General features: G+C 47.3%; 1 protein-coding gene across 8 annotated transcripts; it reads left to right on the forward strand.

Moving 5' to 3' along the window:
• The first annotated feature begins 1,369 nt into the window (after positions 1 to 1,369).
• On the forward strand, positions 1,370 to 14,534 carry LOC121471166 (polymeric immunoglobulin receptor-like). 8 transcript variants are annotated; one of them, XM_072918861.1, is made up of 10 exons: positions 1,370 to 1,684; positions 4,817 to 4,919; positions 6,343 to 6,681; positions 8,093 to 8,422; positions 8,516 to 8,845; positions 10,554 to 10,857; positions 11,948 to 12,060; positions 12,729 to 12,867; positions 13,298 to 13,343; positions 13,908 to 14,534. In XM_072918861.1, exons 1-10 carry the CDS (start codon positions 1,643 to 1,645, stop codon positions 13,971 to 13,973), a joined length of 1,812 nt encoding a protein of 603 aa, XP_072774962.1. In that variant the 5' UTR covers positions 1,370 to 1,642; the 3' UTR covers positions 13,974 to 14,534. The 8 variants fall into 8 exon arrangements, with proteins under 8 accessions (XP_072774962.1, XP_072774963.1, XP_072774965.1 ...); XM_072918862.1 differs by having other exon boundaries at positions 13,938 to 14,534; XM_072918864.1 differs by having other exon boundaries at positions 12,729 to 12,863; positions 13,938 to 14,534.
• Positions 14,535 to 16,550: the final 2,016 nt, after the last annotated feature.

The raw sequence follows: 16,550 nt of genomic DNA on the forward strand, positions 1-16,550 counted from the left end.
AGGCAGCCAGGGGTTGTTCTCATTAATTAATTACAGCTCTGAGCACAGCCAGGCTGGGCTGAGGTGCTGGCAGCAACCTCCACATCTGCACAGGGATAGAGCCTCTGCCTGTCCTGGTGCTGCTCCCAGGGAGGAGATTCCCCCTTCAGCACCTTTGAGGAAGGAACAGGAATTTCCTTTACAAGCACAGTCCAGGAGAATTTAACTCTCCTTTAATTACCTGCATTAAATTTAACTTTAAACTTAAAATTAAAGATAACTTTTAAACTTTTTAAACTTTAATTAAATTTACCTCTCCTTTCGCAGTGGAAGGTGCAAGGCAGTGGTACTGCCCAGGAGGGTCTCCTGTAATTCCATTTTTTAATGATTCTCTGAAATAACACTGAGTATTCCCAGGGGGTTCCCACCAGTGCTTGTATCCCATTTTATTGCTCACACAAAACCAATCCTGGTGCTTTGCTGCTCTCAGGGCAACAAATTCCCTCAGTTCTGCTGGAGCCCAGCCAACACTGGGGGATTTATGGCACAGGTTTGGTACAAAACACAACAATTACTGCAATCCAGGATTAATCATCTCACCATGAACGGCACAAAACTGCTCGGTGGAGATTTATCCCCGGCCAGGGAGATTCCAAAGTGCCTCAGGGATTGTTTTACACACAAACCAATCTGCTCTTCACACCCTGGCTGACCCCAGAGCGGGAGATCAAGGCCCTGGACCCCACAGGACTGAGAAGGAAATAATTCCCTAAATTTCCCTCTGAAGCCTTGACACTCCTCACCCAGGGAATGTTGTCCTGCAGATCCTGGGAACACTCAGGGGGCTGGAGCCAGCCCAGGGCCTCTCCGAGGTGCCACAGGTGGGATTTTAATCTGTCATTTTTATGGGAAAGCAAAGCAGCCCCAAGTCCCTGGCAGCAGCTGAAATGCCTCCGTGGCTTTGGAGCTATCAGCACTTCCAAAGTCCTCTAAATTCTTTGGTTTGTGCAAAAGAGGAATTGTGTTTATGGACCAAACTGCCCTGAGTCTGTTCTTCAGACCCTGTTTGTTCTTCAGGCCTTCACACCCTGTGGTCTGAACCCACCATGTTCACATTTCAGGGCCAAAATGGAAGCAGAAATCATCTTTTTGACCCCAAAAGAGGATCAAAACACAGACATGAGCTCAGTGAAGGGCCAGGCAAAGCACAGGTGTCTGAGGAACCTTTCACAGAGTTCTTGATGTGAAGTTCTGCCTGGAAGTGGCTCACAGCAAACACCATCTCATGACATACTACGTGTTTTATATTAAAGCATTTTGTCTGTAGAGCAGGGGAATTCCTCTCAAACTCTGCAATTTCTGCTCTTGGTCTCTTCACTCCTTTTTTTCCCCCTTCCATGAGGTCATCACATCTCTAGATAGCTAAAAAAGACCATTTTGGGGTCTTTTTGATGACATCTCTGCTACTCCTCTGAGCATTTTGACCATCTCCACTTTGCTCAGCAACGCACATCAAGACCTCAGAAGATTTTTAGTGCACCCATTTTAAGTTCTATACATCAATACATGAAAAAAAGAATTTGACATCAAGAGAAAAGCAAAGACTAACTGAGCTGCAAGCTGCAAAAACAACTTTATTAAACAAAATCCGAGCTGGAGGTGGATGAAGAGAAAATTTCCAGTAGAAGAAGCATCACAATCGAAGGTAGGTGAGTCTCAATTTGCCCTTAAAATGCTGCTTTTTGAGAACAGTGCTGTTGTTAGAGTGATTATAGGAGAGAGATTTCACCCACAGGATGGAACAGTTCTGAAATTCAACATAATTATTTCTATAAAAATAAAGGTAGTGACTTATGATGATTTTTCTCCCTACTGTGCCCCCCTTTTTTTTTTCCTTTTAAAGCTATAAATTGAATTACTGCCCTTTTTGTCCAAAAACAACAACAACAAAAAAATGATGTGGATGAGATAAAACGCACTCCAGTTCTGGATGGTGGAAGGATAATGGTTTAATCAGGTGCCAAAAATGGATCCTATAAACATTTTCACAAAATAAGACTGAAATAAAGTCAGGAAAAACCCAAACATACAGGGTTTGCTCCTGGGATTTCTCTAGCCCTTTCTTGTCTCTTTCTGCTTTATATTGAATGCTATTTGTGGGTCAGCATTAAAAAACAACTCCTTGCCTAAATTCCAATATTAAATGAGATTTAAATGGAACTGAGTGTTCTGTCCTGCAGAGCAGAAATAAGGAAAAGAGGGCTTGCACTGCAGGACATCAGGAAAGATTAAATAAGCATAGAAATAATATTATTACCGATTTTTTTAATGAAAAAAAAAAAAAACTATTCAGCTATTTACAGGGCATTTTTGTTGGCTCCTCATTGTTCCAAGTCATGCAGTCTGGTAGGAATTGTGACTTTGAGTGAAAATCCTAATTTTTTACCTATTCTGTCTCTGTGGGCTGCAGTGAGGGAATTGCTGAGGCCTCTGCCCTGAGTGAGCAGAACTGGGGGGACTGGAGCTGTGCCCTCTGCCCCAAAACCAGTAAAAATTTGGGACACTGGAGCTGTGCCCACTGCCCCAAAACCAGCAAAAATTTGGGACACTGGAGCTGTGCCCTCTGCCCCAAAACCAGTAAAAATTTGGGACACTGGAGCTGTGCCCACTGCCCAAAATCACTAAAGATTTGGGACACTGGAGTTCTGCCCCATGCCCCAGAACAGCCAAACTGGGGACACTGGAGCTCTCCCCACTGCCCAAAACCAGCCAAACTGGGGAAGTGCTCAGAGGGGCCCTGGGCCAGCTGCAGCCCCTAAGAATTTTAAACTTTCTGTACCAACAAACTCCAAGTCCCAAGAGAACACTGCATTGACCTGAGAGCATAGGACAAACTTCCAAAATTGATTAACAGCACTGAGATGACAAGTGTGTAGTTAATTAGAAGTGTGTAATATCACAAAGTAGAAAACGTAAAATTTAGAGTTTTCAAATATTACAAGATAATAATTTTAAGGCAAAAGCAAGTTATTCTTCTTTACCTTCTTCTTCCTTCTTCACCTTCTTCCTCCTTCTTTGTAAGTTTGAATAATATTTTATAATTAGACAGAAAAGCCCGCACTGTGGACTTCAAATAATTGGTTACAGAGTTGTCGTGGTTTGACACTGGCACAATGCCAGCACCTTTATGAAAATGTAATCTGTTAATTGAATGTTGTGAAATGTGATTAAGAATAGAGCAAAGCAGGCTAAGCTTAATAACACGGGAAAAACTTTATTATATTATTACTACTATAGTATTATAAAATATTAAAGAAAGAAAAAATACATACAAAATTTAAAATGAAAACCTTTCAAAACATTCCTCCTCTCACCATCTAACTCTAACAAACTACAGTGAGACACATTTGGACCCTTAATTAAGTATTTATCCTTTAATATAATTAATACTGAGTTTATTAGGGGAGAGAGAAGTCTCCCTTGCACTATAGACTCCCAGGAAACACAGCTGCTACAAACCACAACACTGAGTTAAAAGTGAAAATAATTTAAGTATAATTTCTTAATTAGCTAGTTTAACATTTAAAGACCTTCTAAGAAGAGAGAGTTGACCGTTTTGTACCTTGCTGATGAAGGACCACCAAAAGCACCATGCCCCACCCTCTGCAGCTGGGAGTGGAGGGCACCAGCAGTTTTTGGGGTTTGTGGGCAGGAATCAGGATCCCGATGGCCTTTGGGGTGTCCCTGTTCCCATTTCCTGAGGCTTTGAAGAGCTCCCAATGCTTGGACATGAAATGAACCACGGGAGGTTGGAGCAGCGCTGGGCTGAGGCAAAGCTCAGGCGAAGAGTTTCAGGTGCTGAAGCAACTCAAAGTTTTGAACTCAAACAAGGAAATAAGTGATGCCTGTCTTAAACAGGAATGTGCAGGCACTGTTTGTGGTCAGATCTGGAAGGGGGCAGCAACAACCTGTGCAAAGATAAATGGCAGGGAATAAAAATAAAAATAAAAATAAAAATAAAAATAAAAATAAAAATAAAAATAAAAATAAAAATAAAAATAAAAATAAAAATAAAAATAAAAATAAAAATAAAAATAAAATAAAAACAAATTTAAATTTAAAACTAAACCTAAAACTAAAACAAAGATAAAAATAAAAACAAAATTAAAACTAAAACAAAAACTAAAACTAAAACTAAAACGTAAAATAAAATAAAAATAAAGATGATTGGAGAGTGGCAGGAGGTGTTTAAGGGTGTTGGCACCCCTGAGATCTGCAGCTTCTCCTGTAGTTTATTGAGATGGAAAAAACAGAAGAGAAGGGAAAGGGAGAAGGAAGAAAAGAGATGGGAAAGGGAGAAGGGAAAAGGGAAAAAGGGAAAAAGGGAAAAAGGGAGAAGGGAGAAGGGAAAAGGGAGAAGGGAGAAGGAGAAGGGAGAAGAGAGAAGGGAAAAGGGAGAAGAGAAGGGAAAGGAGAGAAGGGAGAAGGAAAAAGGGAGAAGGGAGAAGGAGAAGGGAGAAGGGAGAAGGAGAAGGGAGAAGAAGAAGGGAGAAGGGGCTGTCTGATGCCACAGCAGGCCCCTCACACCTTTTGGCTGTCACTGACCCCTCATTGCCAGCTATGCCTTCACCAGCCCCCACCCCACCGCACAGGGTTCAGAGCAGAAATGGGATTCACAGAGCACCATCAGCACCTTTTTTTCCTTTTAAAATTCCCCTTTTTTTGGCCCAGGACAGGTCAGAATGTGGGGCCAGCAGGGAGGTAGCGCCCTGCCCTGAGTGGCCAGCAGAGAGTTCCAGCGTTTGCCACAACCTCTCTCTTTTTCTTGATAACACAGAAATCAGCAAAATCCCCTGCCCGGCGTGAGATTTGTGAGGATTGCCCCGAGAAGGGAGGGCTGGACATGCTGCTGCTGCTCCTTTCAGCAGCTCTGCTGCCAGGTGAGTCCCAGCCCCTGCTGCAGAGCTGGAACTGGGGACACGGCAGAACCCTCCCCTGGACCCCCAACACCTCCAGCTGCAGTGTGGGAAGCCAACATTTCCACCTGCAGTGTGGGACCCCAACAGCTCCACCCCCATGTGGGACCCCCAACACCTCCAGCTGCACTGTGGGACCCCAACATCTCCTCCTGCACTGTGGGACCCCCCCAACACCTCCAGCTGCAGTGTGGGACCCCCCAACACTTCCACATGCAGTGTGGGATCCCCCCAACAGCTCCAGCTGCAGTGTGGGACCCCCAACACTTCCACATGCAGTGTGGGACCCCAACACCTCCACCCCCATGTGGGACCCCCCAACACCTCCACCTGCAGTGTGGGACCTCCCAACACCTCCACCTGCAATGTGAGACCCCCCAACACCTCCAGCTGCAGTGTGGGACCCCAACACCTCCACCTGCAGTGTGGGACCCCCAACTCCTCCAGCACAGTCTGGGGGAGCTGGGAGCAGAGCCCCAGCAGCATCCCCAGGGAGAAGGATGCTGCCAGGTCAGGCAGAGTTTGCAAATGCCAAAGGGATTTTCCATTTATTTCTGCCCTTGACCTTTAACTCCAGGCTGGGGGGTCCTGTAAGGGGCATTGAGGGGTCCCCACTAATCTAGGCCAGTGGCTCTGTGGCACCAGGGGCACTCATGGGGGGAAACACCGCATCCAAAATAGATTTTCTGTAGCATCAGGGACACTCAGGTCAGATCTGGAAAAGGGCAGCAACAATCTGTGCGAAGGTGAATGGCAAGGAATAAAAAATTTTTTTAATTAAAAAAAAAAAAAAAAAAAGGAGATGATTGGGGGTGGTAGGAGATGTTTAAGTGTGTTAGAAACACCACATCCAAAATAGATTTTTTGTGACACCAGGGGCTCTCAGGTCAGATCTGGACAAGGGCAGCAACAATCAGTGCAAAGATAAATGGCAGGGAATAAAATTTTTAATTTTTTTTTTTTTTTTTTTAGATGGAGATGATTGGGGAGTGGCAGGAGATGTTTAAGGGTATTGGAAACATCACATCCAAAGCAGATTTTCTGTGGCACCAGAAGCCCTCAGGTCAGATCTGGAAAAGGGCAGCAACAATCAGTGCAAAGATGAATGGCAGGGAATAAAAATTTTTAAAAATATAAAACAAAATTTAAAAATGGAGATAACTGGGGGTGGTAGGAGATGTTTAAGGGTGTTGGAAACACCACATCCCAGGTAGATTTTCTGTGGCACCAGAGGCACTCAGGGAGAGGAAACACCACACCCAAAGCAGATTTTCTGAGCCCTGTGTGCCCTGGTGCCCCTCAGAAGCGCAGCCCTGCCCCGAAGGAGCCCTGCTGGGTTCTGCTGGCAGGCTGGCACTAACCAAACCCTTCTGTGCCCGTCCCTCAGCGCCCGCTGCCAGCCGCCTGTACAGCTCCAGCTTCATGGCAGGAAACCTCGGAGGCTCCATCACCCACCAGTGCTTCTACCCCGCCACGCCGGCCAACAAACACGGGCGGAAATATTGGTGCAAAATCGCAGCAGACGGGCTCTGCTACACCATCATCTCCAGCAGCTTCACCGCCAGCGAGTACCAGGGCAGGGTGGCCCTGGGGGATGTCCCCCAGAACGGGACCTTCACGGTGACAATGACAGGGCTGAGGAGCAGCGACTCGGGCGCCTACAGGTGTGGCATCGGCAGCACCAACAAAGGGCTCTACGCCAGCCTCAACCTGACTGTTTTGGCAGGTAAGATTTTGTTGCCCTGATTGTTAAGATTTTCTAAAGCCTTCTGAGTTGACATTCTTGTAGAGAACTTTCTCACACGACATTCTGTAAGCAATCTATTGTTTTTCATTCTTCTATAGAGGCGGAGAAATTTGATGTACTGGTAGTTTGTCCAATGTCATTGGAGAGGTGGCACATTCACCCTCCAATCCACTGTCACCTTTGGAAAAGTATAAATGCTGGGGTCAGAAAATAAACTTCCTCTTTTTCACCTTTGCGTTGTGCTTTCATGTGTCCTATAGCGACAGGATTTTGTCGTGGCTCCTGGAAAAGTTTGGGATCAGGTGCTTCAGCTTTTTTTTTTCTGTTAGCCAGATATTTATAATTTTGGGGTGTAAAAGCACGCAGTTTTGGCCAAATCAGCTGTTCAGAAATGTGAAAGTGTGAAAAATGCATATTATACGGCTCTATGCAGATAGTATTATGTTATATTGATTAGTTGTGCTGTATTAACATTTTAATAGTGTGGTAAATGTAACATTTTAATAGTATGGTAAATGTATTAAAATGTTAATACAGCACAACTATTAAAATGTACTACATGAATGTAATACATTTTACTACATTCATGTAGTTAAAATGAAGCTTTAGTAGTTAAAATAGAAACTGTGTATGTGGGGTTTTTTTAAGGAATGAGATACTTGCTTTGTGGTAATATCACAGAACACCTAAATCTTCCAGAGAAGAGGAATTTATGGTTTTCTTATCAGAAGAAGCTAATTTCTTCAGGCCTTGCTCCCACTCAAAGATGCCGTGGGGATTAAAGTTAACAGTTGACATATAACAGACAGAGTTTATTGTTTTAAATAAATGTATGCATAACCATGAAGTATATATGAATATGCAACAGTGTATTGTTTTAGGGGTGATTCCTTTGTTCATAAGGCATGCTTGTCGTGGCTTAAGTGCCCAAGAGCATCCGGGTGTCCATAATTCTTTGCTTTTTATTGTCTTGTAATTGTCCTAACTCTAAATTTTTTATTACTCTAATTGTATTACTATGTTTATAACCATTTTATTATTATTAAACTTTTAAAATTTTAAAAACCAAGAGATTGGCGTTTTTCACAGAAAGGATTCTCCTTCTCCTGCCTGTTGGAAACACAGGTTTTAGAGGTTCTGGGGAAGGGCACAGGGGAAATGAGTGAGTGAATGGATTTTGGAGAAGTAAAGGAAATAACTGATGGTGTTGCAGAGTGTGAACTATATGTGTGGATATTTTTGAGATATTTTAAGCCAAAATTATGAATATTTCTTATCCTGGAGCAGAGCTGAGGAGCACGGCCTGAGATAACTTGTAGAGCCAAAAGGGTGGGGCAGGTTTTGGGGGGCTCTGTGTGCTGACAGTCCCTGTCCTGCTCTCTCCCTACAGATGCCGCGGTGTCAAGGCCAACCCAGCTCATCCGAGGGGATCTCCACGGCTCTGTCACAGTCCTGTGCCCCTCTGGGAACACCCAAAGTCACCAGAAGAGGTTCTGGTGCAAAGTGGGCAGAAGCAGCTGCGCTCTCATCGCCAGCTCTGACGGCTTTGTGGGCAGGAGGTACCAAGGACGGATCGTTATCACCCCTCCAGAGAGCTCTGGAACTTTCAAAGTCCTGATAAATGACTTAAAGGAGGAAGATTCGGGGCTGTATCTGTGTGGGACGCAAGGACTGAGGGGTCAGGACAACCCACAGGAGGTGGTTCTGCAGGTGGCCACAGGTAGGACAGGGCATGGGGGGCTCAGTGCTGGGTGAGGGGCATGAAATATAAACATATATATATATATAAAGAAGTCTGTGCTCTCCCCTACAGCCTCCGCCCTTCCCAGGAGAACCAAACTCCTCAGCGGCACAGTCGGGGGCTCGCTGTCCTTCCAGTGCCACCACGACCCCAAGGGGAGCTACGAGAGGAAATACCTGTGCAGGTGGAGGGGAGGGAGCTGCCTGGTGCTGCTGGACGACGAGGGATTCGTGCTGGAGTCCCACCGAGGGCGGGCACGGATGTCCAGCAGCCAGCCCGGGCTTGGCAGCTCCATGGTGGTGCTGGGGCAGCTGAGGGAGGAGGATGCAGGCTGGTACTGGTGTGGGGCCAGCAGTGGGCACACAGAGCTCACGGCCTCCCTGAAGCTGCTCATCCACAAGGGTAGGTGGTGGGGTCTTGGTTTGAACCGACAGGTGTCTGCTAAGGAAGGCGGGAGCCTCCCCTGAAATGGAAAAAAAAAAAAAACTAAAACCAAAAAATTAGACCCTCTCCCTCCCAATTGTTATAAATTTGAAATTAAGGGGGGCTCTCCAGCAAAAATATGGGAGCAGGAATAACAGTTCTTTATTAGGGAAGCAAATAAAGAGATAAAATAAACAATGCAGTGAATCAAAACAACACTGACAGAGGCAGAACACAACCTGACACCCTGTTGGACAGGGTGTTGGCTGCAGTCCAATTGGGAATTGTGGCTGCAATCCTCCTGGAGTGGCAGGTGGGGTTCTGTTGGAGCAGTGATCCTGTAGGAAAGGGTGTAGTTCCTCTACAGAGGGTGCAGTTCCTGTAGGAAAAGCGTGTAGATCCTGTAGAAAGGGTGTAGTTCCTGTAGAAAGGGTGTAGTTCCTGTTGAAAAGGGTGTGGTTCCTGTTGAAAATGGTGTATTTCCTGTACAAAAGGTGTAGTTCCTGTACGAAAGGGCGTGGTTCCTGTAGAAAATGGTGTAGTTCCTGTACAAAAGGGCATAGTTACTGTACCAAAGGGTGTCATTCCTGTAGAAAAGGCTGTGGATCCTGTACAAAAGTGTGCAGTTCCTGTAGAAAAGTGTGTAGTTCCTGTAGAAAAGTGTGTAGTTCCTGTAGAAAATGGTGTAGTTCCTGTACAAAAGGGTGTAGTTCCTGTACAAAAGGGTGTAGTTCCTGTAGAAAAAAGGTGTAGTTCCTGTAGGAAAGGGTGTAGTTCCTCTGCAAAAGGGCATAGTTCCTGTACAAAAGGGTGCAGTTCCTGGAGAAAAAGGTGTGGATCCTGTACAAAAGGGTGTTGTTCCTGTTGAAAAGGGTGCAGTTCCTGTAGGAAAGGGTGCCTTGCAGTGGAAGAGGCAGCTGTTCCTCTGGGAAATGCAGCGCAGGAAAAGCTGTGTGGTGTCCCAAACTCCAGATTATATCCAGGTAGGAATGCTTGGCTCCTCCCTCTGGGCAGAGCATCTCCCAGTGGGATGTTCCAGTTCTTATATTCAACAGCCTTTATCAGCAGATATCTTCCCCGAGAGAGGATTGGCTGTGGAAGAGATAAGGAAAACTGCCCAATTAACAGAAGACAACTGCCATAGCGATGGGAAATGGAATTCATCTTGCCTCGCAGTCTGGGACACCTGCGTGGTCCCAAAACTGTTCTACATTTTCCTTTCATTATTAGCAAGCAGTTGGGGTGATGGTGAAGGCTTTCAGGGGTGAGAGAGCTGAGCTTTCCAAAGAAATGTGGTAGGTTTAGGTGATAATATTGTTTAGTTATGATGCAAACCCCCAGGATGTGACATCCTGGTCTTGCCAAGTGCAGCACAGGGAGGTGTTTGGCTCTGAAGGGAAGCTGAAGGTTATCTTGCAGTTTGAAAGACTGCAGAGTGTAAATAGACAGATCCATGGAACTGCTCCTCTGGCACAGGCAGAGCGAATGGGGTTAAAGCAGGAATGTTTGCCAGGTATCCAGGTTTTCATTAGTGCTTTTACAGCTCTCCAGGGAGAGCAGGAATGCCTGACTGGTGTTTTTTCACATGAGATGCCAGGTGAAATGTGTAAATCTGTGGTAAATCTAACAAACACCTTGCCCCTGCCAAAGGCTGGGTACTAAAGCCTCAAATTAATGTTCTCTGCAGAAACCTGCTCCTCACGGGACCCAGGAGCTGCTACTCCTGGGAGAGCCACGGTGCCACGTCCTGGTGCTCACGGCACAGCCAGGCACAGCAGCACGGCACACGTGATGGGCACTGTCCCCAAGGATGCCACCATGGGCACTGTCCCCAAGGATGCCACCATGGGCACTGTCACCCATGGCACCACCATGGGCACTGTCCCCAAGGACACCACCATGGGCACTGTCCCCAAGGGCACCAGCTCCCTGCTGCTCACTGCCACCCCTGGCACCTCTGTGACCTCCCCAGGTGACACCTTTCCGGAGAGGTGAGTCCACAGCCACATCCCTGCTGTTTCACAGCCACTCTGCCCCATTCCCAGGGCCCTGTGGAAGTTGTGCACAGCTGCAAACACCTCCAGGAGACACGAGGAGGCAGAGAAGGTGGTGAGATCACCTCGTGTCTGTGCACACTTGGAGCTTGGCTCTGACCCTCCTGCTGCTGGCTGCTCCTGTGGAGCAGCTGCCAGAGTCAACAGCCGTGCTCCTGCCTGATTCCCTGTGCTCAGGACACTGCCAGGACCTTGGGGAACGTTGCTGAGGTTTGAGCAACAGCCCTGGTGAACGTGTGGCTGCTGCACAGCCCAGGGCAGCCCTCCCGAGCCCACAGGCGCTGCTGGGAGCTCGCTGTTCAACCAGGAGTGAGTTCTGGGCACAGCTCATCCGAAGGCTGGGAGGGTTTGGGCCAGGAATTATTCCCTGGTCACTCTCCACACCAGTTCCTGTGTCTCACCCCAGTGCAAGCGGCTTCCCAGTGGGTTTCCCTCCTGTGAGCAGCTCCAACTTCTCTCCCAGGCGTGGCCACCAGCCAGTCCTGCTAGAGGGATCAGGTGCACCAGGAATTGCAGGATCCCTGGGAGGGATCAGGTGCACCAGGAATTTCAGGGCCAGCCAGAACCCAGCTGGGCACAAAGTCCACAAATCCAGTTCAGTACTGAGCTGGGCACCTCAGGTTCTCATCCCCCTCATCCTCCCCAGCTTCCCCCAAGCCACAGCATCCCAACAGAAAGAGGGAAGACACCTTCCAAAAATGTGAGGGTTGTAGCAACTTAGCAAAAGGATGTATTGCTTGTGAATTGGTATTGTGCTTGTGAATTTGTGTCGTGTAAACAGCTCATTTTCCCTTTGGAGGGGCTAATTCAGCTGGCAGCACAAACCCCACACAGCAGCCGTAGAAATCACTTCCTCATAAGCCAAACTCCAAATCAAATGATTGCAACTCTCCTTGACTCTGTTGACTTTGCTTTGATTCAGTCAGAGTTTACAGCTCCTTGGTACTCTTTAGTGTCAAAACAACCACCACATGAACCACAAAGGTGACTCCAAACCTAATTTAATCCTGGTGCTTCATCTTGCCAGCTCCTCAGGTGAACCACAGCTGCTCCCAGTTGTGTTACCAGCTCTGCTTTTGCTGATTTGCATCACCATCACCATCCTCACCCTGGCCAAAATCAAGCTTCAAAAGCAAAGAGGTAAATTGGCCAGGCAACACCTTTTGGGGCTGCAGTGGTTGTTTTGCAAGGGCTTTGCTTGTGATTTCCAAGGGCTGGAGTCTGACCCGTGGAATATTTCCATCTCCCAGACACGTGTCCATTCTGCAGCCCCAGAACGTGGCTGGAACTGCAAGCAAAGTCCTTGAGAAGTTGTTTGGTTTTTTTTCTAAACGTGCTCAAGCACAAAGCAAATGAAGGAAATGGAAATCCTGGAGCCCTGCTGAAAGCAAATCCTTGCTGAAAGCAAGGCTGGGTTTTTGTGTATAGAGGATTTGTTGGCTCCGTGGGTGATAGAAAATCCTGGAGGGAGGGACCTGTGTGGTGTGAATGGCTTCACTCTGGGCAGCTTCTGGGGCCAAATCCAGCTCATTCCATGCAAAGCTGACAAGGACAGGCCCAAAAAATCCCTTCTAGGAACTGATTTGCAAAGATACGTGCATCTACCTTAATCCAGACCATGTTATATCCATAGAAATAAATTTAGGGACAGAAAACCTTCAGTGATGACAGCGGTGAGGGGAAACACATAATTCACAAGAAGGAAACTGTGAAATAATGGCCTAATTTGGTGTCTGACATGCTGGAGTACTTCAAGAGGTGCTAGTGGGGGTGTTCCCTGCAGTGCATCCGTGTGTTTTGTTTTAAAGGAGGAGAAAGAAGCGCCATGGGGAGCCTGGAGCCAACTTTGGTCTGTGCTGGGCCGAGCCCTGGAAAGGAGGAAAGGATGGAGGAGAACCTGAGCCCAGGAGAGGAGGAGGAATTCAGGATGGGCTCTGGCAAATGTAGGTGGGTGCTTGCTGAAACTGGCACTGCAAGGGTCGTTTCCCTTGATAAAGGAGAATAAACTCCCATTTTCAGCAGGGAATTTGTGGCTTAGTAAGGAAAACACCTCCACAGGAGAGGCACCAGGTTTGCAGTCCAGGAATTACAACCCACAGCCCAAAAATCACATTCTGCTGCCAAACTCCTGCCTTTACTCCTTACCAAGAAACCTTAAGCCATGGATTTCATAAGACTTGGATTAAATCCTACATCAAGTTTATATATTTATTGCAGGGTCTATCATAATGTTTGATTGCAAGCAGTAAAGCTGTTATCTCACTTCCTGCCTCTTTCAGTAAATTCTGATTTCTTATCGCCTTTCTCAGCATTACACAAAAGTAATTATTGTTCACTGTGTTGCAACCATGTCATTCTCTTTTGTTCTGTTGTGCAGGACAATCTCTGCTATCCTTGGAAATATCAGGATGACCGGCTTCTATGTAAAACTCAGATTGTTGATGCTTTTTAGAGAAAAGCTCCTGTAAAAATCATTGGAGCAAATATTTTAAAGGGTATATAATTTGTAGGAATTTGTACCAGTGAGAAGGACTCCACTGAAAAAAATTAGTGGAATAGTGACCCAGAAATTTGGTGATTTCATGTTCTCACTCCAATGCACTCAGAGCCAACAGAGTCCTAAATATAAAGAATAGAAAGAAAAATTACACTTCCCCTAAAACCTTGAAAAATCAACTAAACTATCAACATTCTGCGAAAAACTCCTAAAAGGGAGAATGACACCCTGAAATTATTTGTGCCTTTTCTTCCCAGATGTCTGGGTTGGGGTAAAGCCTGGGATAATTCTCTAAACTGAGCAGGAGGTTGACTCTAGGAGTCCCCTCTGACCTGGGTTTTTCCACCTTTCTGTTCTCAAAACTCCTTAAAATATCAATTTAAATACCAAGTTTGGAATAAACCCAGAAATACTTATGAAATTACTTCTACAAATACCATAGAGAGGAAATGCCAGATCACAGCTTCTCTTCTATTTCATTATTTTACAGTTACCCTATGGGGAAAAATTACTTTTCCAGGTGCCTGATGCAGAGTTGGGCCAGAACCTTCTGTGAAAGCCTCTGGGTACCTGAGCTGGGAATTTTCTGTGTGGAAAGCCAAACCCCCACCACCTCCCATTGCACTCCACAGAACCCAAATCCCCTTTACTGAGAGCTGAACCCCCACACTGCCCAAATTGCTCCGTGTTTTGCAGGAGAGAGAATAAAATAACATCCCTGAATGCAGCTATTTGTGGGTTGTTTCTCTGAGGGAAAGGTAAAGCTGGGGAAGGAAGGGCCTTTGTGTCTTCAGGGTTGCTCATATCAGAGAATCACAGAATTGAAAAGGACCAGGCTGCTCAAAAAATAAGGATTTTCTGTGTTTTTTTTAAAAAAATCTTGATCCATGGGGTCATTTCCCAACACATAAAGCACGTCTCATTTCAGTTTCTCAGACACCCACATTCCCAAAGTGCTATTTTTCCTTCACCTTTCCTGCAGGGATGTCCACAGCTTCAGAACCAGCTGAAATTGAGCCCAAGCACAGCCCAGCCCCGAGCAGCAGCGTTGGTCTCATGCTCAGATCGGGGTTCATGCTGCAATCTGCACTCCCCAAATAAAAGCAATCCGAAGGTTGTTTGTTTTCTGGAGATGCCAAAATGCTTTGGAACCTGTGACTTGGCAGGGAAACGCTTCCTCGTGTGCTAAAGCAAGGAAATACATCTCAAATATATTTGCATGAGGCAAGGGGTTGGTTTTACTGGAAACCTTGAGGGTGAAAAGGGAGGTTTAGTTAAAAAAAACCTCTTCATTCACCGTGGATTAATTTTTTCTCCTTGAGATCCTCCAGCATGTAAAGGTTCCCATATTTCTGCCAGGTTTTCCTCTGCCCATGGCCATCTCACCTTCCTCTGCAAGGTCTTAAAAACACATTTCCATCCCTCTGCAGGATCCAGCAGGGCAGCTGATCCCAAGGGATCCGGGCCTGGGAGAGTGGGAGCTCCAGGAGAGCAAACACAGCTGTGTCCACCGTGGCCCAGCCAGCAGAGCTGGTGGCCACCAGGCAAAGAAAGTCCTGCCAGCACTACCTGGGGAATGTTTGGGATGCCCAGGGAAGCAGCAGCACTGGTGGGAAGCTTGGAGTGGATCAGGGTTTGTTCCTATCGAGGAGAGGTGGTGGTGGCTGCTCTCTCAGGCCAAGATCCCCACCAAGCACAGCAACAGCCAAGAGCTCCTTCCTCACACCAAAAGCTCCTTCCTCACTCCAGGAGCTTCTTCCTCACCCCAACAGCTCTTCTCTCACCCCAAGAGCTCCTTCCTCACCCCAAGAGTTCCTTCGTCACCCCAAAAGTTTCTTTATCACCCCAAGATCTCCTTCATCACCCTAAAAGCTCCTTCCTCACCCCAAGAGATCCTTTCTTATCCCAAGAGCTCCTTCATCTCTCCAAAAGCTCCTTCCTCTCCCCAAGAGCTCCTTCATCACCCCAAGAACTTTTTTCTCACCCCAAAAGCTAATCATTCATATTAAAAATGGAGCTCAACACCCTCACCTAAATGAAAGGTACTTCCAAGGCTGGCTTTAGGATCTGACAAATCTGTTGAAGATCCCAATTCTGGGTCAGGCTCTTGCTGCTCCCAGGCACTGCAGGAGCTGCCATCCTCTTCAAACACATCAGTTTTCACTGAGTGGATGAGAAAAGCTCCCAGTCAGAAGGAATTCCTGCTTTTGCATCATTAAAATGAGGCAAAGCAAGGAATCACAGCTGCCCTGGCTGCTCGGGTCCTGCCCAGGCAAAAAGCTGGCACAGAGATACCCAAAAGACTCTCCATGGACTTGACCCCATGGAGCCACCAAGCTCCTTCCCAAAGGAGGAGAAGGAGCCCTGGACCTTTCCTGGGAGTCCCCCAGCCCTGGGGTGGCTGTGATCAGGAGGGGACACCCTGGAGGGCCACCAGAGCTGGGCTGGGCAGTGGTCAGGCATTGGCTGGGCAGTAGCTGGGCTTGGGCTGGGCTTTGGTTTGACTTGGGCTGGGCATGGGCTGGGCTTTGGCTGGGCTTTGGTTTGACTTGGGCTGGGCTTTGGTTGGGCTTTGGTCAGAAAGTGTCTGGGCTTTTGCTGGACTTGGGCTGGGCTTTGGCTGGATGTGGTTGGGCTTTGGTTGGGCTTGGGCTGGGCATTGGCCAGGTATTGACCAGGCTTTGGCCAGGCATTGGCTGGGCATGGGCTGAGCTTGGGCTGGACAGTGGCTGGGCTTTGGCTGAACTTGGGCTGGGCTTGGCCTGGGCATGGGCTGGACAGTGGCTGGGCTTTGGCCAGACAGTGGCTGAGCTTGGGCTGGGCTTTGGCTGGGCTTGGGCTGAGCTTGGGCTGGGCATTGACCAGGCATTTGCTGAGCTTGGCTGGACAGTGGCTGGGCTTTGGCTGGGCTTGGGCTGGGATTTGGCTGGGCTTGGGCTGGACAGTGGCTGGGCATTGGTCGGGCAATGGTTGGGCAGTGGCTGGGCTTTGGCTGAACAGTGGCTGGGCTTTGGCTGGGCAATGGTTGGTCAGTGGCTGGGCACTGGCTGGGCTTTGTCTGGGCTTGGGCTGAGCTTGGGCTGGGCTTTGGCTGGGCTTTGGCTGGGCTTTGGCCGGGCTTTGGCCGGGCTTT

Source organism: Taeniopygia guttata, chromosome 26, assembly GCF_048771995.1.
Source record: "Taeniopygia guttata chromosome 26, bTaeGut7.mat, whole genome shotgun sequence".
Taxonomy (NCBI): Eukaryota; Metazoa; Chordata; class Aves; order Passeriformes; family Estrildidae; genus Taeniopygia; species Taeniopygia guttata.

Bases quoted from the DNA above. Each gene is read 5' to 3' on its own strand.
- LOC121471166 (XM_072918861.1), top strand. From the start codon at position 1,643: ATGAAGAGAAAATTTCCAGTAGAAGAAGCATCACAATCGAAG. The intron at 4,920-6,342 runs GTGAGTCCCAGC...CCCGTCCCTCAG, and splicing joins TTCAGCAGCTCTGCTGCCAG to CGCCCGCTGCCAGCCGCCTG. The intron at 12,061-12,728 runs GTAAATTGGCCA...TTTGTTTTAAAG, and splicing joins CAAGCTTCAAAAGCAAAGAG to GAGGAGAAAGAAGCGCCATG.